This window comes from Podarcis melisellensis (assembly GCF_964234715.1).
Source record: "Podarcis melisellensis genome assembly, chromosome: 8".
NCBI lineage: Eukaryota > Metazoa > Chordata > Lepidosauria > Squamata > Lacertidae > Podarcis > Podarcis melisellensis.
In genome coordinates this window covers 15,646,691-15,672,297 of record NC_138540.1, presented here as the reverse complement: position 1 = coordinate 15,672,297, position 25,607 = coordinate 15,646,691, and the positions used below count along the sequence as shown (strand labels likewise).

General features: G+C 46.4%; 1 protein-coding gene across 1 annotated transcript in view; it reads left to right on the top strand.

The window, feature by feature from the left end:
- LOC309376812 (protein-arginine deiminase type-3-like) overlaps positions 1-24,836 on the top strand; it is a 33,704-nt gene extending 8,868 nt beyond the window's left edge. Inside the window, exons 2-16 of the mRNA XM_081923655.1 lie at positions 4,635-4,815; positions 5,417-5,489; positions 5,926-5,987; positions 7,208-7,322; positions 8,570-8,695; positions 10,350-10,525; positions 12,010-12,113; positions 14,314-14,425; positions 15,179-15,286; positions 17,232-17,395; positions 18,577-18,721; positions 20,503-20,596; positions 21,367-21,449; positions 22,407-22,541; positions 23,027-24,836. Of these exons, the coding sequence (XP_081779781.1) occupies positions 4,635-4,815; positions 5,417-5,489; positions 5,926-5,987; positions 7,208-7,322; positions 8,570-8,695; positions 10,350-10,525; positions 12,010-12,113; positions 14,314-14,425; positions 15,179-15,286; positions 17,232-17,395; positions 18,577-18,721; positions 20,503-20,596; positions 21,367-21,449; positions 22,407-22,541; positions 23,027-23,260 (1,912 nt within the window). The 3' untranslated portion in view covers positions 23,261-24,836. The remainder of the gene's footprint in view (positions 1-4,634; positions 4,816-5,416; positions 5,490-5,925; positions 5,988-7,207; positions 7,323-8,569; positions 8,696-10,349; positions 10,526-12,009; positions 12,114-14,313; positions 14,426-15,178; positions 15,287-17,231; positions 17,396-18,576; positions 18,722-20,502; positions 20,597-21,366; positions 21,450-22,406; positions 22,542-23,026) is intronic.
- The last annotated feature ends 771 nt before the right edge of the window (positions 24,837-25,607 follow it).

The following is a 25,607-nucleotide window of genomic DNA, read 5'->3' as shown; positions in this document are numbered from 1 at the left end:
TATATGTTAATGTATGAAATATATTGGCTTAAATGTAATTATGCAAAGCATTTAGAAAGTAAGAAATGTTTGATTCTTATTTCATAGAATCATATAGTTGTAAGAGACCAAAGGGGCCATCGAGCCCAGCCCCCTGCCAGGCAGGAAACACCATCAGAGCACTCCTGACATATGGTTGTCAGGGCTTTGCTTAAAGACCTCCAAAAAAAGGAGATCTTTCAATGATGATGCTGTCTGTGAAAAAGTGAACAAAAGATCTGTTCAGATAAAAATAGTCACATCTGTTTTAGCCATCTGCTCTATTTTAGAATGAAGGGGGCAAAGGTGATCTAGTAATTAAGGTGCCTTGTCGAGGTTAATGCAAGATGTATGGCTACTTGTTTGCCATTTATAAATAGAAGAAAATATAGCTCTCTGTCTCCCATAAAAGGTAATAGGAAATGGGTGTATCTTTTATGATTGGTTCTAGCAAACAGCCAATAGGAATTTCAACCAGGCTGATTGGACAGAGGCAGCCAAAGGAGGAGCAAGGGGGTTGGGTTAAGGAAATATAAGTGCTGGCCATAATGGCAGGAGGGCAGGCCAGAGCTTGGTAACCATATACCACTGTGCCTCTCATTTATTTGTCCGACAAATAAATTATTATTTTAATTTCTCTATTGCTGCGTTGAATATTTCATTCCAGCTAAGCGTTAACCACAAGCAGGGTGCTACAAGGTGACCTCATAAGTACTTCAAACCAGACTCTGACTCCCATCAGTCCCGGAAGCCAGCATGGCCAATGATCATGGATTACTAGGGGAGTTACAGTTCAGCAACATTCAGAGGGCTGCAGATTCGCCATCCCTGCTTTAGAGGAAGGCAGAATTAGTTGTAATGGAAGGTAGCTGTGAGGGGCAGTAAAGGCAACTGATGACCCAGTTCACAAACGGGGAGCCTTTAGCCTTCCAGATGTTGTTGTACTCCAGTTCCCATCAGAGATGCTTCGCCAGAGATGCTGATGGGATTTGGAGTCCAGCAATCACAGGAAGGCCGCAGGTTCTCCATGATTAGGACGATGATAAGTAGGGGCAGTAAATGCAAGTGATGGTTTAGTTCAGGGCTGGGAAAGCTGTAGCCCTGTTGCTACCTTTGAAGATGACCCAGAAACTACAACTAATCCAGAAAGCGGCAGCTTGACTGGTGATTGGGAGTGGCTGCCGAGACCACATAACCCCGGTTCTGAAAGAACTACATTGGCTCCCAGTACGTTTCCAAGCACAATTCAAAGTGTTGGTGCTGGCCTTTAAAGCCCTAAATGGCCTCGGCCCAGTAGACCTGATGGAGAGACTCCCCCCATCGTTCAGCTGGACACTAAGGTCCAACTCCGAGGGCCTTCTGGCGGTTCCCTCACTGCGAGAAACAAAGTTACAGGGAACCAGGCAGAGGACTCTCCCATCAGATGTCAAGGAAATAAACAACTATCTGACTTTTAGAAGACATCTGTTTAGGGAAGTTTTTAATGTTTGATGTTTTTAATATTCTGTTGGGAGCCGCCCAGAGTGGCTGGGGAAACCCAGCCAGATGGGCAGGGTATAAATAATAAATTATTATTACATTATTATTATTATTATTATTATTATTATTATTATTATTATTCAGCTCCCAATTGCACAACCTCTTGAGGGCCATAGAGTCCCCAGTCTTGTCGTAAACTAAAGAAACCATTCCTGTAAAAAATGTGGCGTTGTCCCAGCCAGAGAAGTCAGGATGGAGCAGGAAGCCAGGCTGGGTAGAACGTAAGAACAGGATCAGGCCAGTGGGGCCCCACCTAGTCCAGCCTCCTGTTCTCCCGGTGGCCAAACAGGCAAGGAATCCAGACAGGGATAGGAGCCCGAGAGCAACTCTCCCCTACTGTGGTTTCTAGCAACTGGTATTCAAAAGCGTTGCTGCTCCGACTGCAGGCCTAGGAAAGCCTCATCCAGCTGGAGCTGAGCTAATCAGTCTGGGCGTGAGCTGGTTGCAGGATAATGAGTGGCAGAGATTGGATGTGCCAGCGATCAGAGCCCGGCATGGGGGATGTGTTGAGACTTGCCAGCTGGGCCTCTTAAGAGGATCTGAATGTGCAGGTATCAGCAGGCAATGACCCGCAGCCACGCTTATCAGGGGGCTGGGGTTCCGATCCAGGTTACAAGAGCCTCCCAGGAAAAGGCAGGGTTGCAGGGGGCAGCAGCCTCCAAAGAAATGAAGGTCAAGCAGGGAGAATCGGGGGGGGGGGTCCAGGTCCAATATGAGATCCAGAGGCTGGATCAGCACCAGCCCAGGGTCAGTATTGCAGAGGATAGGCTCAGGAGCGAAAGAGCTGGCCTGTTTTCAGCCATTAGGAAGCTCAGAAGGGAGACCTTGATTGCTCTGTGGTTCCTGCTTTTTGTGTGTGTGTGTTGGGGGGCGGGTTGGACTAGATGACTCTTGGCGTCCCCTACCAATTCTATGATTCTGGCCTCCTAGCCCACCCCATCTGCTAGGAGCAAAGGAACCTCAAGGACTGCTTGCTCACGAGGAGACCCTTTGCTCACAAGCCGCACAGTGACTCTGCAGCTGTCGGAGCATGATCCATTGTCTCTTTTTGGCTCAGATCAGATTCGCGTACTTGCGAGATTGTCTTACCCCCATAAAAGCCCATTTGTCTGCTTTGATTTGCAAAACTTAGCAGCATTGCAGGTGCTACTTATTGCTGGTTCTGCATTTGTAAATAATTGGTATATTTACACTCTGGAACTCCCTGCCTCTTGATGTAAGGCAGAGATGCTCTCGTACTCTTGGAGAGTCAGGAAAAGGTAGACTTGGACCCAGAACGGAGGGGCTATCTGCACATACTTAAGGCGCTTCTGCTAGATGTGTTGACATTTGACGCCTGACCCTTTCCTATCTGGCAACCAAACCCTACACAAACAACACCTTGCCAGTCCACTATGCTTCTACATGCCACAAGGCTTTTGTTCTAACCTTCCTTTTGTCACGACGCTGGTTGGTTGCTTGGTGAGGGGAGACGAGAGCAAAAAAAAAGAGCTTAATTTTCCCGGTCTGGCAACTTCTGGACTGCTGGCTCAGGGCCCGATGACGACGACATCTCAGAGGGTTTGGCCTTTGTGGGAAAGGATCCAAGAGGAAGCTGGCACAAACACCCTTGGGAAGGGCCTGAGCCCTGAAACCACAAAAACTGGTGCTAGATTCTTGCCTAATCTAAGGAGTGTAATAAGAATCCTAAGGTCTCAAAAATGAAACAAATGTTCGTAAGTGCACAGGTAAACACACAAGTACCTATAAAAACCACATGTCCAAAATGGTACAGGTGAGCAATCCTGAAGCCATCTTGACTCTCCTAAAGACTCTAAACCAGGCACCCCTAACCTGTGGCCCTCCAGATGTTTTGGCCTACAACTACCAAGATCCCTAGCTAACAGGACCAGTGGTCAGGGATGATGGGAACTGTAGTCTAAAACATCTGGAGGGTTGAAGATTGGGGGATGCCTGCTCTAAACCATTGTTTCCCAAACTTGGGTCTCCAGCTGTTTTTGGACTACAATTCCCATCATGCTTAGCAAGCAAGACCAGTGGTCAAGGAGGATGGGAACTGTAGTCCAAAATCTGCCGGAGATCCACGTTGGGGAAACACTGCTCTAAATGTTTCTTCTGCAGATGGAAATATCTTAGAGAAACCTTTCCCAATTGTTCTTTCACTTACACATTCTCCAAATCTTGTCTTAAGGGCATATTTTGTGTATGAACTGGGTTGGCCTATGACCTGGATTCAAGAACTCAGGTATTTGCCATCTCAAAAGAATGGCCAGACTGCCCAGGTAATGCAATCAGTGAAACCTTATCAGGTATCCTGGCAGATAGGAGAAAAGCCACACTCTCAAATGTCTGTTATAGAGCGCCTCTTTCTGTGATGGTTTGAATGATGCTTTTTAGGTGGTCTTTCGTTAAGGGACTGGGCAATTTCAAAAGCCTTTAAAGGTTCTTGCGCACCTGTGTTCTTGGTCTCTCACCTCCTTGCAAGGAGGTGGGAAACTCTCTTGCAACAGAAAAATAAATATCTGCCTTGCTTGCGTTGCTTCCTGCCTCCATCCTTTTATCTCTGACCAATAATGGACTTGGGGGGGACACTGAATCCCTTAGGATAGTAGAGTTGGAAGAGACCCTGAGAGTCATCTAGGCAATGCAGGAATCTCAGCTAAAGCTGGAGTTCCAGAGATTAGCTACTGCCACACTAAGACTGATTTCTCGCAAGCGAATCCACTTCATTCACAACTTATATCTGTGTGAATAAAAGTCATTTGGATATTTTTTTTAAGGGACACTTTTTCACTTTTAAGTAGGAGTGTATAGATGAACATCTTTGAAGATGAAACCTGCGGGCTGCCTTCTAAGATGGCCTGTGGCAATGACTGCTTTTAATATTAAAAAGAAATCCCCTCATTGCCAGGAATCTCATTGGCTGACCTCAAGCCCGTCAATACCTTTTGGCCTGGTCTACCTCCTAGGGTTGTTGGGATAAAATGGAGGGAAGGATGGAGATCTCTTTTTAGGAGCAAGATGTAAATGGAAAATGGAATGGGTGATGTGAATTATCCTGTCTCTCTCTCTTTCAGGGCAGCCCCAAGTGGTGCTACAGCCTTTGATGTCTGGGGAACATCTGGGGTGAACCTCTATATTATCCACAATGGGGAGGTTTTGAAGATCCCCTCTTGTGTGCCCAAATGGCCCCTTGATTATAAAGTCGAGGTGGTGGTCACGATGGACCAGCCAAGCGCTGAAGTCAATGAGGACAAGGTGAGAAACTCCGAAGGCTTTGATGGAGCAGGGGGGAAAGGAAAGAGCTAGACCTGATTCGGAAAAAGGTGTGCTAGAATTACTATAGCTATCACTGAAGCAGCTTCCCTGTAAGAAAAGGTTGCCACATTCAGGACTTTTTAACTTTGAGAAAAGGCGAGGAAGAGGTGATCAAGTGCATCTCAAATCACATCTCTTGTTGTCCTTCAGTATACCTGAAGGAGCGTCTCCACCGCCATCGTTCAGCCGAGACACTGAGGTCCAGCTCCGAAGGCCTTCTGGGGGTTCCCTCACTGTGAGAAGTGAGGTTACAGGGAACTAGGCAGAGGGTCTTCTCAGTGGTGGCGCCCGCCCTGTGGAACGCTCTCCCATCAGATGTCAAGGAAATAATCAACTATCTGACTTTTAGAAGACATCTGAACGCAGCCCTGTATAGGGATGTTTTTAATGTTTGGTGTTTTATCGTGTTTTTAATATTCTGTTGGGAGCCGCCCAAAGTGGCTGGGGAAACCCAACCAGATGGGTAGGGTGTTAATTATTAATACTAAATACTAAATAATACTAAATATTCCATTTGCTGAAATTGGCCATATCTTGGCAGGTCAGAATTTCATACTACAAGGACAACGGGAGGACACCAATGGCGAAAGCTCTTCTACACCTCACCTGCGTGGGTAAGACAGAACTGTATAGAAAATAGAATTTGTGTGTGTGTGTGTGTGTGTGTGTGTGTGTGTGTGTGTGTGTTTCACGGGATAGTTACTCACAGTAAAATGTTAATACAATGAAGACCTACTTCCAGAGGACTAGCACTTTAAAGACAAACAACTTCATTATGACAGAAAACTTTCATGGACGACAGTTCGCTTCATCAGCTGCATGAAGTCAAACTATGGAACTCACTCCCACATGAGGCAGTGACGAACACCAGCCTAGACGACTTTAAAAGATTTGACAGATTCGTGGAGGAGAGGGCTATTGATGGCTATGTTCCAGTATTTGGTAACACAGACATCCTGGCATCAGCAAGCCATCTTGCCAGGCTGTTTGGGGATCCCGCATGCAAATTTTCTCTGTTTCCTCCCTTCTCTCCCACCCCCCATGCTGCAGAAATCTCCCTGGATGCAGACACGAACCGTTCAGGAACCGTGCAGAGGAGAGCCAAGAATAAGGTCAGGAAGGAGGGATAGGGGAGTCTGGGCATATTGTGTGTGTTTATTTATATCCAAAAAGCAAAGGCTGCTTTTCCACCTGAAGGGCCCTTCAAGGCAAGAAGCCCAAGAGCCTTTCAGCAAGGAGGGGGGTGGAGCCTGTGGAGAGGGGGCATGGCCTAGTGCTGGAGAGAAATCCCATGGTAGGGTGCATTTTGACCCGGGGCCTTAGGTCCCCTCACAACCCTACCTTAAAACCAACCTGTTCCTTCTGTAGTTGTGAGATACAAGTACAGTCATACCTCAGGTTAAAGTAGCTTCAAGTTAAGTATTTTTGGGTTGCGCTCCGTGGTGAGCACGTTACTTCTGGGTTTTGCCACTCGCACATGCGCAGACACTCAAAATGATGTCATGCGCATGCGCGGAAGCGGCAAAATGTGTCCCGCGCAGATGCGCAGACCCGTGTTCCATTTACCTCAGGATGCGAACGGTGCTCTGGAATGGATCCCGTTCGTAACCTGAGGTACCACTGTATTGGGTCCCAGGGGTGAACGAAGGCGTCGTGACACCCGGGACGGGGCATTGCTACATAGGGTGCATGTGCGGCATTGTTACGTACAATGCACCACCGTGCATAGAGACGCCGCACATGCACTGTAAATAGCAATTTGCTACTGGCACCAGGATCCTCTGCTCGCAGCTGCAGCTGTGAATGGAGGATCCTTCACATGCGTGATGGCTGCTTGCAATGGCTGCTTGCGCCGCCGCGGTGGGGCGAGCCCCCGCGGGGTGCCTTATTGTCACCCCCCAAACATGGCACCTGGGGTGCACCGCCCCTCCCATTGTGACGCCACTATTGGGTCCCACATACAGTGGTGCCCCGCAAGACGAACGCCTCGCAAGACGAAAAACCCGCTAGACGAAAGGGTTTTCCGTTTTGGAGGCGCTTCGTAAAACGAATTTCCCTATGGGGTTGCTTCGCAAGACGAAAAAAATCTTGCATCCCCCCACGGGTTTTTTTCGCTTTTTTCGCCCTTTTCTTAAGCCGCTAAGCCGCTTATCAGCTGATCGCTGGAAGCCGCTTGACAGCTGTAGCGCTAATCCGCTAAGCTGTCAATGGGCTTGCTTCGCAAGACGAAAAAACCGCTATACGAAGAGCCTCACGGAACGGATTAATTTCGTCTTGCGAGGCACCACTGTATTTGTGGTGGGGCTAAGCCTTGTGGTTTTTGTCCCTGCAGAAAAACTGGACATGGGGACCCGAAGGCAAAGGAGCCATCCTCTTGGTCAATTGCGACAGGGACGAACCTCAAGATAAAATGGACAACGAGGACAAGAAGCTGGAATCGTTTGTTGGTCAGTAACTGATGGATCCAAGGCTACCTAAACAGCCTCGGTCCAGTATACCCGAAGGAGCGTCTCCACCCCCATTGTTCTGCCCGGACACTGAGGTCCAGTGCCGAGGGCCTTCTGGCGGTTCCCTAGCCGCGAGAAGCCAAGTTACAGGTAGAGGGCCTTCTCAGTAGTGGCACCCGCCCTGTAGAACGCCCTCCCACTGGATGTAAAAGAGGAAAACTACTACCAGACTTTTAGAAGACATCTGAAGGCAGCCCTGTTTAGGGAAGCTTTTAATGTTTAATAGATTGTAGCATTTTAATAGTCTGTTGAAAGCTGCCCAGAGTGGCTGGGGAAACCCAGCCAGATGGGCGGGGTATAAATAAATTATTATAATATTATTATTATTATTATACCTTACATTGAGTCAGACACTCAGTGTAACACTGAATGGCAGCAGCTGCTCAGGGCAGGGGGGATGCTTCAGCCTACCTGAGGATGCCAGGAACTGAACCTGGGACCTTCTGCAACAAGGCAGGCCATTCCCTTAAAAACCGAGATTCCAGTCCTCATCGTTCTGAAGGAAGGACTTTTTTGAATCGTCTCTTCCCAGCCCTACTTACAGATGCCAGGGATTGAACCTGGGAGATCATCAATCATGTGTTAGAAACTAAGAGATGAAAGCTAGGAGCTAAACGGCACCTTAAACCTAGGTTATAGGCGCAACAGTGGACTGTCTAGGCATGCTTTTTTATAACAATACAAAGCTGAAGATGAATGAACTGCAGCTAAAATCTTATGTTCATTTTTCACATGGTCTAGTCCTTCTCCTGCCCACCCCCCTAATATTCTTAAGAGGGTCTCTTCTCCAGTCTTCAGAGAGTGGCTAGAAGTGGGGAGGCAGAAAAAGGTCCTTCTTTCCTTCCACTCTGCAATCTGAAATCTTTCTGCACCCAGAGCTAAGAAACTGCTTGCGCTAATGAAATTCTGTTGCAAAAATGTGCCGAAAACAATGGGAATTTCGAACACTAAATTAAAGTAAGAATCTCGTCCTCATTGTTCTTAGAATTTGCAGAGTTGGAAATGGTCTTTTTTTGATGGACTCTTTTGCCCAACATGGAGTTGAACCCACAACCCTGAAACTGAAAGTCTCCTGCTCTACTGGCTGAGCTACCCCAGCTCTGAGTAAAGACGGTTGATTTAAACTCCATTCAGCTCAGAGCTTTGCTACTGAGCTACAGTCAGTTTCCCTCTGCTTTTCTCTCCAGACCGCAGGGATATGTCGCTGATGATCCTGACAACACGTGGGCCTGAGGACATCTTTGAGGATCACCAGCTGGTCCTCCACATCTCAGCATCTGACGCCGACAAAGTGGGAGTCTTCCATGCTCAGGGTAAGTGTTGTGGGGTTCTCAAGCAGCGGTGGTTCATCTCAGGTGCCAAAATGTCTCAGACTGGCTCTGATTGGCTGATGGGAGTTGGAGTCGAGCAACATCTGGGAAGACTGCAAGTTTCACATCTCCGAACTAGACCATCACTTGCCTTCACTGTCCCTAGCTGCCGCCTTCACAGTTCTGGCTTCTTTTAATGTAGAGATAGGGAACCTGTGACTTCCCCAGAGGCTGTTTCATCAGAGCTGTCATTTTCTCTGACCATTAGCCATGCCGGGCCAGATGGCAGCTGGAGTCCGGCAACATCTGGAGAGCCACAGATGTTCCCCAAGATAAATTCAACAGTGTAAATAAGTTTTGATGGCTGTAACAATGGATTACTGAATGGTTTGGTTCATGTAAAATATGCAGGGATGTATGGTATGGGATGCGGGTGGCACTGTGGGTTAAACCACAGAGCCTAGGACTTGCCGATCAGAAGGTCAGCGGTTCGAATCCCCGCCACGGGGTGAGCTCCCATTGCTCGGTCCCAGCTCCTGCCAACCTAGCAGTTCAAAAGCACGTCAAAGTGCAAGCAGATAATAATAATAATAATAATAATAATAATAATAATAATAATAATAATAATAATAATAATTTATTATTTATATCCCGCCCATCTGGCTGAGTTTCCCCAGCCACTCTGGGCGGCTCCCAATCAGTGTTAAAAACAGTACAGCATTACATATTAAAAACTTCCCTGAACAGGGCTGCCTTAAGATGTTTTCTGAATGTCAGGTAATTCTTTATCTCTTTGACATCTGCTGGGAGGGCGTTCCACAGGGCGGGCGCCACTACCGAGAAGGCCCTCTGTCTGGTTCCCTGTAGCCTCACTTCTCGCAATGAGGGAACCGCCAGAAGGCCCTCGGCGCTGGATCTCAGTGTCCGGGCTGAACGATGGGGGTGGATAAATAGGTACCGCTCTGGCGGGAAGGTAAATGGCATTTCTGTGCGCTGCTCTGGTTCGCCAGAAGCGGCTTAGTCATGCTGGTCACATGACCCAGAAGCTGTCTGCAGACAAACACTGGCTCCCTTGGCTTATAGAGTGAGATGAGCGCTGCAACCCCAGAGTCGTCTGCGACTGCACCTAATGGTCAGGGGTACCTTTACCTTTATTTAAATAAATATTTTGAAATTATATATATATATATATATATATATATATATATATATATATATATATATAAAATATTCCCCATCCCTACTCTAAATCCTGATATTCTTAGCTCATGTGTGAATGCAACTGCTTGGCATGAAAGTGGAAATACTATATGTACTTTTTTGTTACACAAGAAAATCTTTAATTAATCCACCATCATCATCATAGATTTGGAAGGGACCACGAGGGTTATCTACTCCAACCCCCTGCAATGCAGGAAAGTTTTGCCCAATGTGGGGCTCGAACCCACGACCTTCAGATTAAGAGTCTTGTGCTCTACCGACTGAGCTAACCCAGCCATGTGGCAGTGAGTTCCAGGGGTTTATTTAATCAAAACCAGTTTATTTGACAGCGATGAAGAGCTTGCTTCCAGAATCAAGCAAGCAAGCAAACGAATGAATGAATGAATGAGGGACAGGCACATGATTCTGTATGAGAAACGACGGGTTTGATTTACAGGGAAAAGAAAGAAACTCAGTCAGCACAAGCACGTCCTGGGTCATGGGAAATCCTCCTATGTGGTGGAACGCGACGAAGAGGAGCACCATTTCTATGTGGAAGGGCTGGCCTTTCCTGACATTGGCTTCTCTGGACTCGTGACATTCCACGCCACTCTGCTAGAGGCCACCGCCAAGGTATGGGCAGCCAAAAAAGGAAATGTGTCAGAAAGGCAAGGGGTTACTGGATAATTAAAGGCATTAAAAGAGGCCTGCAGCTGAATCAGGCCGGGGGGGGGGGGGAGGCATCCAATCCAGCCTTCTAGCCCCGCAGTGTCCAAGCAGATCCCCAGTGGGAATCCTGCAAGCAGGACCTGAACGGTGGTGTCCCCACTTGGGATTCCCAGCAGCTGCGATTCAGAAGCATTGCTGCCTCCATCGATACAGGTGGAATGTTGCTATTGTGACTAATATCTGTTGACAGTCTTATCTCCTCCTTGAATTTCTCCGGAGAATAAAACAGCCTATTATTTTGTATTTTCTTCCTCACTGTAGCCTCCTTTTCTTGTCTTAGGAGAAAACCAGGTCTGTAGGGTTTGTTTGTTTTTAAGCCCAGGGTTACTCATTTTTTTCACCAAAACACAGCTTGGGGCTCTACATGAGCTGGCAAAATGCAGGGGCCAGTGTCTTGGCTGCCACAGCAGAATGCAACTGCTGCCTGCTTGCCCAAGACTTTATCTCAGCCCATTTGGGCTTGGGCTCATGTTATATTTCTGCAGCTAAATTCAAGATATGAAGCATGATGTCCTGGTAAGCACTCAGACCTAGCATTTTATCCTCCCAATTGTCCTTTTTGGAATTTAACCCAAGCTGGCAACCCTCACCACATCTCATGGCAGAAAATTCCATTGGGTGTGATGATGATGATGATTTATTTATGCCCCACCCATCTGGCTGGGTTTCCCCAGGCACTCTGGGCGGCTCACAACAGAATATTATTATTATTATTATTATTATTATTATTATTATTATTATTATTATTATAAATAAATAAATAAATAAATAAATAAATAAATAAAGTGATAAAACATCAAAGATTAAAAACTTCCCTAAGGGCTGCCTTCAGATTTCTTTTAAAAGTCGGATAGTTTTTTTATTTCCTTGACATCTGATGGGAGAGCATTCCACAGGCAGGTGCCACCACCAAGAAGGCCCTCTGTCTGGTTCCCTGTAGCTTCACTTCTCGCAGTGAGGGAACCGCCAGAAGGCCCATTAATTTAATTTAATTTAGTTTATTGATTGTGGGATCCCATACAGTGTGGTATTGGGACTGACCTGCTGGAAGAAATATTCCCCACGCCTGCTCTTGGGTACAAGATAAGACGCAATAGCTTCTGTTCATTATCGGAGGAGTTTTGGTCCTCTAGATTTCGCTAAGCTGGACCATCACTTGCCTTCGCTGCCCCTCCCTGCCTCCATCACAACTCTGCCTATTTATACTGTTGTGATGGGAAATCTGTGACATCCCTGTCCCTTGAGATGCTGCTGGATTGGAGCCTTTCCCCCCTACCATTAGGCATGCTGGTTCCTGGAGGTGAGACTGTCATGTGCCTGAATAGTTCTTGTTTTAGTCTCTCTTTCCAACCTATTTCTCAGCTGGCCTCTGCTCTCCTCCACTACAGGCACTTCCTGAGGCCCCAATTTTTAACGACACTGTTGTCTTCCGCGTCGCTCCGTGGATCATGACCCCCAATACCTTGCAGCCGATAACGGTTTACGTCTGCAGGTGAGAGCTTCTGCAAATAAGTGTGCATCACTGTGGCCCAGTGAACAGATGCACAAGCATAGGACTTGTGGATCAGGTGTGCCACGTCAGGGATGGAACACTGATGGTGGTCTGAGGTGAGGCAGGGACTGAGAGCCATGTCAGTGGTCAAAACCAATCAGGATTAGAGGGAAGACTGGAACTCAGGTCTGGAGGTCCAAGACCAGAAATGCCAGAGCTCAGGTAGGCTTCGTTGTTCAAGCGAAGCATCACTAGCCTGAGAATATCAGAGAAAGCCCTGCAGCTCTCCCTGTCAGTTTGCATTTCTTAGTGCAGAAAGTATTGATCTGATGTGTAGAAATCTTTCCTATTCTACTTAATTCAAGAGGGTTCTGGAAGCTTCTGTGTGAAAGAAACAAGCAGAATGTTCCTGATGTTTGGGTTATACCAGCGGTCAGCAACCTTCTTCAGCCATGGGCCGGTCCACCATCCCTCAGACCATGTGGTGGGCCGAACTATATTTTGGGGGGAAAAGAACGAATTCCTATGCCCCATAAATAACCCAGAGATGCATTTTAAATAAAAGCACACATTCTACTCATGTAAAAACACCAGGCAGACCCCACAAATAACCCAGAAATACATTTTAAATAAAAGAACATATTCTCATGTAAAAACACGCTGATTCCTGGACCATCCGTGGGCCAGATTGAGAAGGCGATTGGGCCGCATCCGGCCCAGGGGCCTTGGGTTGCCTACCCCTGGATTATACCTGGAGAGAAACTGGCTTAAGCTGGTTCTCTTATCTCTTCTGTCAAGGTCATGTTGACTATAAAATAGGGCCAGAAGGAGCCTAGGTTTCGCTTTCTCTTTCTATCTCTTTTCCTTCTGGTGCGGTGTTTTGTATATACAGTCATACCTTGGGTTACAGATGCTTCAGGTTGCGTTTTTTTGGGTTACGGACTGCCGAAACCCAGAAGTACCGGAATGGGGTTACTTCTGGGTTTCAGCGGTTGCACATGCGCAGACCCACAGCTGTGGGTTGCGAACGTGCATCCACTGTATAGTTGTACTTTGGATCCCCAAACGCTTTAAGTCAAAAGTTTTGGCTCCTGAACGCCGCAAACTTGGAAGTGAGTGTTCCGGTATGTGAACGTTCTTTAGAAGCCGAACATCTGATGCGGCTTCCATGGCTTCTGATTGGCTGCAAGAGCTTCCTGCAGCCAATCAGAAGCCGTGCCTTGGTTTACGAATGTTTTGGAAGTCGAACGGACTTCCGGAATGGATTCCATTCGACTTCCGAGGTACGACTGTGGTATGCTTAGTGTTAAGTTTTAGACTTATTATAAATTATTGTAAGCCTGCCGCAACTGGATTTCTTTTTTAAAAAATAATAATATTTATTGAGTTTTACAAATAGAAGTTTTAAAAACAAAAACACACAAACAGACAAAAAAAAACAACCAAAATTTAAAAAGAGAAACTAAAAAAACCAAAAATCACTCTTTCAGATATCGTACCACTCATTAACTTATTTTCATGACTTCCTCACACCTCCCTTTTTTGTATTCCATTTACAAATTTGTTCAGCAAATTCATACCCTCTTATTTTACCCTTAGTTATTTTCTTCACATATTGAAATTTCTAATCATATTGCTAGAACCACTTCGTTTCATTCCTGCGTCATTCACATTCAAAAATTTTACAATATTTCTGTAAGTAAATTTTAAATTTCTTCCAATCTTCTTCCACCGACTCTTCTCCCTGGTCTCGGATTCTGCCAGTCATTTCCGCCATCTCCATATACTCCATTACTTGCATCTGCCATTCTTCCAGAGTTGGTATATCTTGTGTCCGCAACTGGATTTCTTATGGACGGTGCCAATCCTGAATGTATTGGATTTGTGACCATTATGCTCATTTGCGTTCTGTAGCAGTAAACTCTGCTGGATGAAATGAAATTGCCTCTGGTCTATTTTTGGGAATCCTGCAACGTGTTTAAGTTTTTACTCTGCTAACTATACATTGGGATCTACTCTGGATCAATATTGAGTAGAATTTCAATGAAGTTCCCCACCTGGGATTTCCGGCAACTGAAATTCAGAAGTCTCAGATGGTGGAGTCGGAGCATAGCCATTGTAGCTAATCTTCTTTTGAAGCCTTCCTTTCCTTCTGCTCTGCTGTTCATCAATGCCCATTTTTCTGCCTTTTGACATCCAGTATAAAAGAAAACGCAGATTTTGTGGTGGAGATCAGCAAGTTGTCCAAGAAAGCTGGCTGCAGATTGATCATCTGTCCAGAAGCAGAAAATCGAGGTGACCGCTGGATCCAGGTAGGTTGAAGTGTCCGTTGGGGGGTGGGGCAGGCGGGTGGAAGTCCGAGCAAACTATTACCGTATTTTTCGCTCTATAGGACACACTTTTCCCCTCCAAAAATTAAGGGGAAATGTGTGTGCGTCCTATGGAGCGAATGCAGGCTCCTTGGCTTCAACGATAGCAATGTGAATCCTCCAAAGCACAGAGGGAGCGCTCCCTCCGCGCTCTGGAGGCTTCATGTTGCTTTCACTGAAGCCTGGAGAGTGAGAGGGTACCAACCCCTCTCGCTCTCCAGGCTTCAGTGATAGCCTCCTGAAGCCTTTGGAGCGCAGCGGGAAGTCGTGCTGCGCTCTGAAGGCTTTGGGTTCCTTTTGCTGAAGCCGGGAGAGCAAGACTCTCCTGGCTTCAGCAGAGAGGGAGAGCTGCGCAGCACCCCTTCAGCTAAGCGGGAGGAGAAATGGAAGGGGCTCCATTTCTCCTGCTGGTTCACTGAAGGGGCACAGAGCAGAGAGGGAGAGTTTTTTTTTCTTGTTCTCCCCCTCTTAAACAAGGTGCGTCCTATAGTCGGGTGCGTCCTATAGAGCGAAAAATACAGTATTCGATGTATTTACCATTTATCAGCCTGGCAAAAACAGCCAAGGAAGGTGCAAGGCAGGGTTGTGAAGGGTGCAGCCTGGGGAACATTCCAAGGGCCAGAGGGTCTTGGGGTTCCTCACCCCTTTCTTCCTCACATGTCTTTATATCTTCCCTGTTTTCTTTGGTGGCACCAGGATGAGATGGAGATCGGCTACACGCAAGCGCCACACAAATCCTTTCCCGTGGTCTTCGACTCCCCTAGAAACGGAAATCTGGATGGCTTCCCCTTTAAGGCTGTTCTGGTAGGAACCTCTCTTCCTTTTGTCTTCGAATCGGAACCTTTGAATTTGTTTTTTTTAATGCTGCAATAGTGCAATTTGCATGAAGGGTTTGAGTGATAAGGCAGCTCCACAGTTGCACCCCCATCTGCCTGCCCCGATACTGGTTTGTTAGTATATTTTGCATTTTTGCGGTTTTTAAAATATAACATTTTGTTGTTTCTCATACAATTTGAACAAGTTCCATTCAATTTCAATACAATGTTCTCTTAACTTAAGGGTTTGACTTCCCATCCTTACTTCCATGATGTTTCTTTTCAAATCCTTTATCCACTGCCATAAATGTAATACTTAATCTATAACATATATACTAATTTACCGTATTTTTTCCTCTATAAGACTCACTTTTCCCCTCCTAAAAAGGGGAAATGTGTGTGCGTCTTATGGAGCGAATGCAGGCTGCGCAGCTATCCCAGAAGCCAGAACAGCAAGAGAGATTGCTGCTTTCACTGTGTAGCGATCCCTCTTGCTGAACTGGCTTCTGAGATTCAGAATATCTTTTTTCTTGTTTTCCTTCTCCAAAAACTAGGTGTGTCTTGTGGTCTAGTGCGTCCTATAGAGCGAAAAATACGGTGTATTCCTTTATCATTCTCATTCCTTTACTTATATTTTCAGTCCCACCTGCCATTTCATTTGACTATAATATTTTCCCAGATAGCCCCCAAAGGGATCTCCACTCTTCAACAAACACGTCGTCTTTTGGCTCTCTTAATTTTGCCATCAATTCCGCCATCTTCGTATAGTCTGTTTTTGTGTTTCTATGCTGTAAACCACCCTACAATCATTGGTTGAAGAGTGGTAGAAAAAATGATTGAATGTGTTAGAGACCTGGTAGATTACTGTGGTCCGCGGGATATTCTCTCCTGTGAGTTCCAAAGATCTCGGAAGTCCACTCTGCTGTGATTTAGAGCAGGACCTTCACTGTGGCTGCTCCTTTTATCTGGAGTAGTCTTCCTCCCCACTGGATCTGCCCTTTCCGGAAACCATGGAAGACATTTTTGTTCCAACAGCCTTTCCCAGCTGGATAAATGCATATTTACCATGAGCGTCCACTTATTAGGGTTTTAGGCTTGTTTCAAATGTATCTTTTAATGTTTTTAATGTTTAATGCTTTCAATATTTAACAGAGCACTGTATTTTAATACTTTGTTGGAAGCCGCCCAGAGTGGCTGGGGAAACCCAGCCAGATGGGCGGGGTATAAATAATAAATTATTATTATTATCTGCTGTTTTGTTTTGTTTTTAAACTTTGGCTTTTTTGCTGTTTCCCAAGTGCATTGTCTTGAGAAAATTGCACAGAAGGCGATGAATAAAATGTTTAGGATAATGATTAAGTAAAAAGAAAAGAAAGGTTAAAAATTAAATGAAAATTAAGGGAGAGGATTTGCTGAATTAATAATTAGAAATTGGAATACAGAAAGGGGAGGTATGAGGAGGTTGGGGAAGTAAGTTATAAGAAAATAAGGGAACAAAACTTTATTTGTTTTTAAATAGTTTTCAGTTTTGTATTTTGTCTTTTTTATATCTGTTATTTTCTGTGTTTGTGTTTTGTTTTTGCTATTGTTTTTTTCTTTTTCTGTATAACCTTTAAAACTTCAATAAATATCTTTTTTTTTGAAAAAAATGATTAGGATAATGATAATGCATGCATGCATCTACCTGCCTACCTAATTTGTATTAGCCATCTTTTTGCTTTAAGCCATACACTCTGCAGGATCTGTCTATTGGCAATTGAATTTTGCAGCCAGCTGTATACAATTCGAATCGCCCACACAAACACCCCTTTGCATCACTCCACCCTGTAGCTTCTGCATTTCAAACGCAATGGACATGAGGTCATTTTCATAGAGGGGCAGCCTTGTCGCCGAGATTCACTCCTAATTCTGTTGCCCTTTTCTCCCCACCCCAGGGCCCGGATTTTGGCTACGTGACCCGGAAGGCGGAAGGCAAAGGCAAAGGCAACAGCGTCTCCACTTTGGACTCATTTGGGAACCTTGAAGTCAGCCCTCCAGTGACCGTCAGGGGCAAAGAGTACCCCCTGGGGAGGGTCATCATCGGGAGCGCCTTGCCTATGTAGGTGGAGAGGGTGTGTGTTGGGGGGGGGGGAGCGCTGGCGTGGTGAAGCATCTGACAAGGACTCACATGCACAGGCAAGAGCCCTCTGGACCTCCTTCTCATCTCCCTTTCAGCTTGCTTCTTCACCCGTGTCTCACTCTAGCCCAGGCAGTGGCGTAGCGTGGGTTGTCAGCACCTGGGGCAAGGCAAGTAATTTGCACCCCCTAACCCGTGGATTTGCGCCCTCTAACCCCCAGATGTTGCGCCCGGTGCGGCCGGCCCCCCCTGCACCCCCCACGCTACGCCACTGAGCCCAGGCAACAGTGGGAAGGGAGGAGGAGGAACACAGAAAGTTCCTTTATCCTGAACCATATCATTGGTCAATCTGGGCTGGTTTGCTTTAAAAAGTTTGTTTATACTTTTTGAATTTATACGTTTCATAAATTTTACAATCGTTTTAGCATTTCAAAGTTTGACTCCACCCCCCTTCTGCGGTTCCTTACATTTATTTTTAAATACCTTCTGTGTATCCAAATTCATTTAATTTTCTCATCTAATTATCTACTCTTATGGAACTGCAGGTTATTACAATAACCCTGCTAATGTTCTTATCTGCTTACAGTTTATCTGTAAATATTCACTAAACCATTTCCATTCTTTTATTTAAAAAAGTTATCTTGATTTCTTATTTGTCTGGTAAGTTATGCCATTTCTGCATCTTCCATAAGTTTTTGTATCCATTCTTCCTTTGCTGGGACTTCTGCTGCTTTCCATTTTAGGGCGAGTAGCTCTTGCTTCTGTAGTCGCATATATACAATTTAGGTTTCTATACAATTTAAGTAGTTCTGTCCCTATATAATTCCCAAAAGAAAAGCTTCTGGTCTCTCTCTCTTTTTTACAAAGGTTATTTTAAACATCCTTTTCAGTTCATTATATATCATTTCCCAGTAAGCTTCAACCTTACTATAAGACCACCACATATGATAAAAAGATAAAACGGTTCTTTTTATCATATGTTCTTTTTTAAAAATCTGGGCTGGTTGTAAGGAGGCAGGTGGATGAGAAGTCTGTTGAGAACACTTGGTGCACCCTGATGGACCAGGCACTGGCGGATATGAAATTCGGATGGGTAGTACTTTTGCGATGGCAAAGTCCTTGCCTTTGCCTAACCCTAAACTCTGCCTCTCTTTGCTTCCTAGGCCTCATGGGGACAAGATGGTCAAAGTCGTGCGGGACTTCCTCTATGCCCAAGAAGTACAATCGCCCATCGAACTGTATTCTGCCTGGCTGCTGGTGGGGCATGTGGACGAGTTCATGTGTTTCGTCCCAGCCTCTGACAGAAAGGTACTGCCATGGATGCAGAGGGATGGTGCGAGGCCATAGCTGTCAACCGTCCCTTATTTGGCAGGGAAGTCCCTTATCCCAGCGCTGTGTCCCGCTGCTGTCCCTTATTGATGATGTCCCTTAAATTTCCCGGGTTGCAAAGGAAGCAGCTCCTCTCCCTCCCTCCCTCCCTGCCGGCCAGGGAGGAGGGAGGCTCCAACTGTGTTGCTTGGCTGCGTTGCTCACCCAATAAGGAGTCTAAGAACGACTGGGGGGTGGAGCTTGCATGCCTTGTGCCAATCAAATCGGCCGCGTTGCCTGGGGACTCGCCTTTGCTCAGCGCTTCCCAGCGGAGAGGTGACGGTGGTTTTCCTTGCTGCATCCCCTTTGCCGGGTTGCTGTGCTGTGGGAACCACCGCTTGAGGCTTCGTTCGGCTGCTGGCTGGGCTTTCTGCCTTTGACTCACAGGGGCTCAGAAGTTGAACATACATGTGCTTGGAAAATCCCTTATTTCGGCTGCTGATCCCTTATTTTCGAGGCTGCTGGTTCCTTATTTTCAAATCTGTAAGTTGACAGCTATGTGCAAGGCACTAACTGGAGAAGGGAAGAAGGCTCAGAACCAGGGGATTGGTGGTGGGGTGATGAGTGATCAGAGGGAGACGATGAAGCAGACTGAGAGGAGGTGGTTTTGGAAGCTGAAGAGACAACAGGGTTTAGTGAGCAGGAAGAGGCTGTGGCAGAGAGCAGTCCAGACACAGAGGCGGGAGAGGAGAGGAACAAGGCAACAGATAAGGCTGGCTGCAGAAGAACCCAGGGAGCCTTCCCCTCCTGCCATGTCTGGCTCCTCTCCCCCTTGGTCTCCCAGAACACGAAGAGAAGTAAAATGGTGGAGTAATGAGAAACTAGGTGAAGGAATCTGAGATTACTTGGGAAGGACTCAGGAGTGTTAGGGAGTGGTGGGAAGGCTACTTCAATCCTACTGGCAAGTGTTGTTGTGATCACTGTTTGGGTTTCTTTGAATAAAGAGTTAACGCCCCTGACAATGGGTGTTTTGTTGCTGACTCCAGCTCCTGACAGGTACACCCTGTCCACTGCTTTCAGCCTTTAAGTGCATTTTAACCTGTTTACTCAGAGGATATTTGTTCCCTCATATTTTGAAACCCACCCAATTTATTATTTATACCCCACCCAACTGGCTGGGCCTCCCGAGCCACTCTGGCCATTTCCCAGCAGAATATTAAAAACACGCTAAAACATCAAACATTAAAAACTTCCCTATACATGGCTGCTTTCAGATGTTTTCTAGAAGTCAGGTAGCTGTTTATTTCCACAAGGCGGGCGCCACTACCGAGAAGGCCCTCTGCCTGGTTCCTTGTAACCTCGCTTCTCGTAGGGAGGGAACCACCAGAAGGCCCTCGGAGCTGGACCTGTGTCTGAGCTGAACAATGGGGTGGAGATGCTCCTTCAGGTATACTGGGCTGAGGCCGTTTAGGGCTTTAAAGGTCAGCACCAACACTGAATTATACTTGGAAACTTTGGGAGCCAATGTGGGTTTTTCAGGACCGGTGTTATGTGGTCTTGGCGGCCGCTCCCAGTCACCAGTCTAGCTGCCGCATTCTGGATTAGTTGTCATTTCCGGGTCACCACTCTGGCAAGACAGTATGCGAGCAGGTAGGGTCTCAGCCTGCGTACCGATGGAGCTGGTAGGCAGCTGCAGTTCCAGAGGGCACCATGTTGGCTACCCCTGAGCTGCAAGTACATTTTGCAGCCTGTCTCACTTCACTCCCTCTGTTCCTCTCCAGGGTTTCCGCCTGCTTCTGGCCAGCCCCAGTCGCTGCTACAAGCTTCTGAAGGAGAAGGAGCAAGAGGGGTACGGCGATGCCATGATGTTTGATGGTAAGGTGGCTCTCCTTTCTCCTCTGCAGGAGCCAACATGAAGTCTGGGCAGGAAGTTGCATACTTTGCATTAACGCCCCAAGTAGCTAAACCTCACAACTGAATTACCCCATCTCACTCCAAGGGGTGGTTGTGTTTTGCTCAAAATCAGGGGTGGGGTCGGTGGAAGAAGATTGGAAGAAATTTAAAGTTTATTTACGGAAACATTGTAAAATTAAGGAATGTTAGAAGGATGTTGGAATGAAGTTACGTGGTTTTAGCAGAAATGTTATAAAGGATTAAGTAAAAATAGATTGTTAATTGGTGAGAATGTGAAGTCACATTATATTAAGATAAATTATTAGGATAAAAACAAAGATGGAAAGGATTTGCTGAAATAGTTAATTGAACTAGAACACAAAAAAGGGAGGTGTGAGGAGGTCAAAGAAACAAGCAAATGAAAGATAAGTTATGGAAGGATTGATATGTTTTTTTTAAAATTGTTTTTATTCTGTTTTTTTGTTCTTTTTTTCTTTATTTTTGTAATCTTTCAAAACCCCAATAAATATTTTTTTTTTATAAAAAAAACACAAAATCAGGGGTGGGGAACCTCAAGCCTGGGGGCCAAATATGCCCCCCCAAGTCTTATTTACCTGACTCTCATCTGAGCTAAATATTACAGTGCAGTATGGAGCTGAGGACATGTATTTTGAACCAGTAATTTAAGGGGTGGTGGTGGGGAACATAACAGTCGTAACATGAATGAAGCAGCCGCCTGATTCTTATTACAGGGCTAGGCAAAGACGACAAAGAAATTTCAATAACAACAATCCTGGCTGACAAATCCTTGAGGAGCATCAATGAGTATTACCAGGTAATTGTCACACCCCTTTCTCCCACATAGTCATTTGATTATGAACCTGGACACTTTCTGAATGATATTCAGTGTGATGGCGAGTCTGACTGACGGATGTTCACCTAGTGAGGCTCATGGCAGAGTGGAGATTTTAATCCTGGCATCCAGGGTCCCTGAGCCACACCCTAACCGCTACACAATATAGATCCTTTGTGCTGAAATAGAAATCTTCAGATCACAGGGAGGCAGCGACAAGCTCCCTGCCATGTGCTTGTGGCAGAGACGTTTCCTGGCACAGACAGGCTGTTGCAGAGATGCACGCAAGCTGCAAGGGAATCTTTGCAGTCGGGCTTCTGTAAGGGAAAGGGAAATTGTCATTTGAGTTGGGATGAGTTCACGGGGTGTTAGAGACAGGAGTGGCTTGTGGGGGATGAAGACCCATGAAGTGATAAAGGGACTGGCAGGTGAAGAGGAAGTAGGCTGGAAGGGACTAGGATGAAGTTCAAAGGTTCCGAGGAAAGCTTTTGTGGAACTGGAAAAGTCAGGAAGGGCTGCATGCTTGGGACTGAGTATGTGTCAGTCTGGTCAAAAGAGACAAGCTAAGGAGGAGGACCATTGTTCAGTGGTACACCACCTGCCTTGCATTTGGGATGTCAAAGGTTCAGTCCCCCACTGCATCTCTAAGTGGGGCATCTGAAACCCTGGAGAGCCATTACTGCCAGTCAGGCACAAAACCTGGTGTAGGGACTAAAGTGCCAAGGATCCCACTGTTTGGAAATTGGAGGTATGCTATGGAACAGAAGCCACCGTTTATGTGCAAGGCCACACACACCATGCAATCTGTGGCAGTGTTAGGAATAACCACCAGGAGCATGACTCCATTGACACACCTGTCAAATCTTTAACTGCATTGTGCCTTCACTTGTAGTGATGCAATGAATTCCTCTCTAAGGCATGTCTTCTCTGACTCCCCAGAAATGCATTGACTGGAACAGAGACCTCCTCAAAGAGGAGCTGGAACTGGAAGAGGAAGACATCATCGACATCCCCCAGCTCTTCACTCGCTCTTCTTACAGCCCCAGCAAAGCTGTTGCTTACTTCCCGGACATAGTAAGGCCCTGCTCAAAAGGTCCTTTTGTAATGAGCCACCACACTTGCCAGACAGACCACAGATGCGGTTTTCTCCCTAAGGGGCCAGATTTGGCCCAGTGGCCTCAAGTGCCCGACACTTGCCATGGGGCAAGGGGGTGGGCTGGTGGGCAAGATGCAGCAGTTAGGGCAATGAGAGAGAATGTTTGTCATGGAGGTCCTGGGTACAGCATCTACAAATAGCAATGTTGCTGACAATCTTTGAACTGGATGAATCCAAGGGTCTGATGCTGTGCAAGGTAGTCCCCCACCCCACCCCCGATATTCCTGTCTGGAGCTGCTCTTAAAATGACAGCGTCTCCCCCCAAAAAATATTTCCTAACGTCAACACTTTGCTTGGGTTATTTGCAGTGAGTGGATATTGCAAAGACGACTCTGAAGGGTTATAAATGCCCATAGCAGTTTCAGAGTCCCCTTCTCACAGGCACCCCATGTCTCATTTGCAGGTGAACATGCTTGTCCTGGGAAAATACCTGGGCATCCCAAAGCCCTTTGGACCCATCATCCATGAGCAGAGCTGCTTGGAAGAGGAGGTCCGCCGTCTGCTGGAGCCGCTGGGGTTGTCCTGCACCTTCATAGACGACTACGAAACCTACCACGAGGGTCTCGGCGAGGTCCACTGTGGCACCAACGTCCGACGCAAAGCCTTTTCCTTCAAGTGGTGGAACATGACCCCTTGAGCGTGGAGAGATCCACAACCTGCCCTCCTTGCAGGCGAGGAAGATGCCAGGGCAGCTGCTGTGTAGCTTACGCTTAGCTGCAGAATCGTCACTTTCCAAGGAACTCCGTACGGTTCCCGTCTTGCCCGGGACTTTTGATTAACTTCTGAGGGCCGAGCTGGTTGCTCACCCTCTTTTTCACGCTCCCACACATTTCATTCCCCCAGTATGTCACTCTGCAGTCTGAGCCAGATGAAGAGACCATGTTTGCTGCTCAGGAACAATCCAGGCATTCAAATGAGATCACAGATCTCTAGCCTGTTATCTTTTAAAGCTGGGATTTTTGGGGAGGACGGAAAGGGGCTTGAGTGCCCGTTTTTAGTGTAAGGCAGGTCAGAGACACAGAGCCAGTTCTAAGTTATGCAGCATGCAATCCTTCAAAGACCCAGATTTAGGGCCGATGCACAGGGCGGGGGGTCAGTCCAAAAATATCTGTGCCGAGAATCTCCCCCCTCCCCCCCCCCGCGGCACTGTGAAGAGGCTACACCTCTAAGCCTTAACAGAATAAGGAGTGTGAAAAGCATACATTTCTTTGTTTTTTTAAAAATGAATTGATTATGCATTCTATACCTCTATTTTTGATGATTGCAAAACAAGGCGCGCAAATGTTTTTCGCTTGCATTTTAAGGAGCGTTTGAATAAACTTGTGGAGAAAAGTTGAGCGCTGAGCAAAGTCTTTTGTTGGATGCTGGTGCTGGGAAGAGGTGGGCTAATTCATACATGATCTTTCATAATCCTCTAGAGACCAGCCTTTCTCAGCCTGTGGGTCCCCAGATGTTGTTGAACTACAACTCCCATCACCCCTAGCTAGCAAGGCCAGAGCTCAGAGATGATGGGGGTTGTAGTCCAACAACATCTGGGGACCCACAGGTTGAGAACAGCTGCTCTAGACCAAAGTGACATGACAAAAGGTACATGGCACAGAGAAAGTGGGTAGGGAAAAGTTATCTCTCTTGTAACGCTAGAACACTTAGGCAGCCAGTGAAGCTGAATTATGCAGCAAGTTACACTGCGGAACTCCCTCCCACAGTGCTGTTACGTGCATAAGGCTCTACACAACGTTGTCATTTATTTAAACATTTATTTTGAGAAATATAGATAAAAAAACCCCAAGAGGAGTTACATGACTAGGCTAGGAACTTATCCCACCAGATTTAAACCCAAAATTATTTGTTTTATCTCTGAGCCCTTTGTCCACAATGAAGAGAGAGAGTGGGGAGAAGAGGGGAAGACACTAGAACAGTTGAACTGTCTAGGTCCGGAAACAAAAAGCCTGTTTTTTTATTAAAAAACAACAACAGAATAATGTCACTCACTGCTGCAGAGGGAGGGTCTGTTTCCTCTTTCTCCCCCCCCCCCCCATTGCAAATAAGTTATCCCCGAAGTTTTGTTCCAGTTAGGTTTCTCCTCGAAATGTCCTCATGTACCACGCACATAACTGCAGCTCCAGAAACGGAACCACTTTTTTGCACAGGTGAAAAAATGCCATGAAAGAAAATCCCTTCTGGATGAGGCACGTAACTTGACTAGACAAACAGGAATGGAAACAAAAGCAGACGCTTCAGGTGTACGTTTTGATCCAATTTTTTTCTTCTTAAAATAAAAAAAGACAAATAATAATGCAATGTACAGCCCCTATTTCTTCCCCACCCCACCCCCCAAAAAACAAAAACTCCCTCTAACCCAGCATCCCGGAAAAGCCCCCATCTTTTTCAAGAACTCTGAACCTGCAAATGTTAACGTGGTATGGGGCTAAAGTCGCCCGTCTGGGAGGACCCCCCTGCCCCCAAAGCAATCAGAGAGCTAGCAGATTCAAGGAAGGGAAGTGGGGTGAGGGCGAGAAAAGGGGACCTACTGCTAGAAAAAAAGGGAGTTCATGCTGGGACAGAGAGGAGGCAAGTTCTGTTTCAAAGGCACCAAAATTTCTCCAACACAACACACGGCCGCAGAAGGGAGAAGGAACTAATAGACTTGCAATAGGAGTCCGGGGGTCAACTAATATTTCACCGAGGAGGCCGGGCAGTTCTTTAAGTTGTCCCCAAAAGCACCTTTGCATAACTGTGACCCCCCCCCCAAGGCGCCTAAAACCGGGAACTGTAGCAGTTTTAAACAAGGTGGATGAAGCCTATGGGTATCTGCAACGTACATGAGGGACACCCTTTCAACTTGCACCAGCTGCAAGCGTTGCCCTGGTTTGTTTTTTATGGGGGGGGGGATAAGTTCCCTCTCCCTTGCCAGAAGGATCCATGAGGCTCACATGGAATTTGGTTAAGAAGAGTGGAAATAGTGGAGTGAGTGAGTGAGTGGG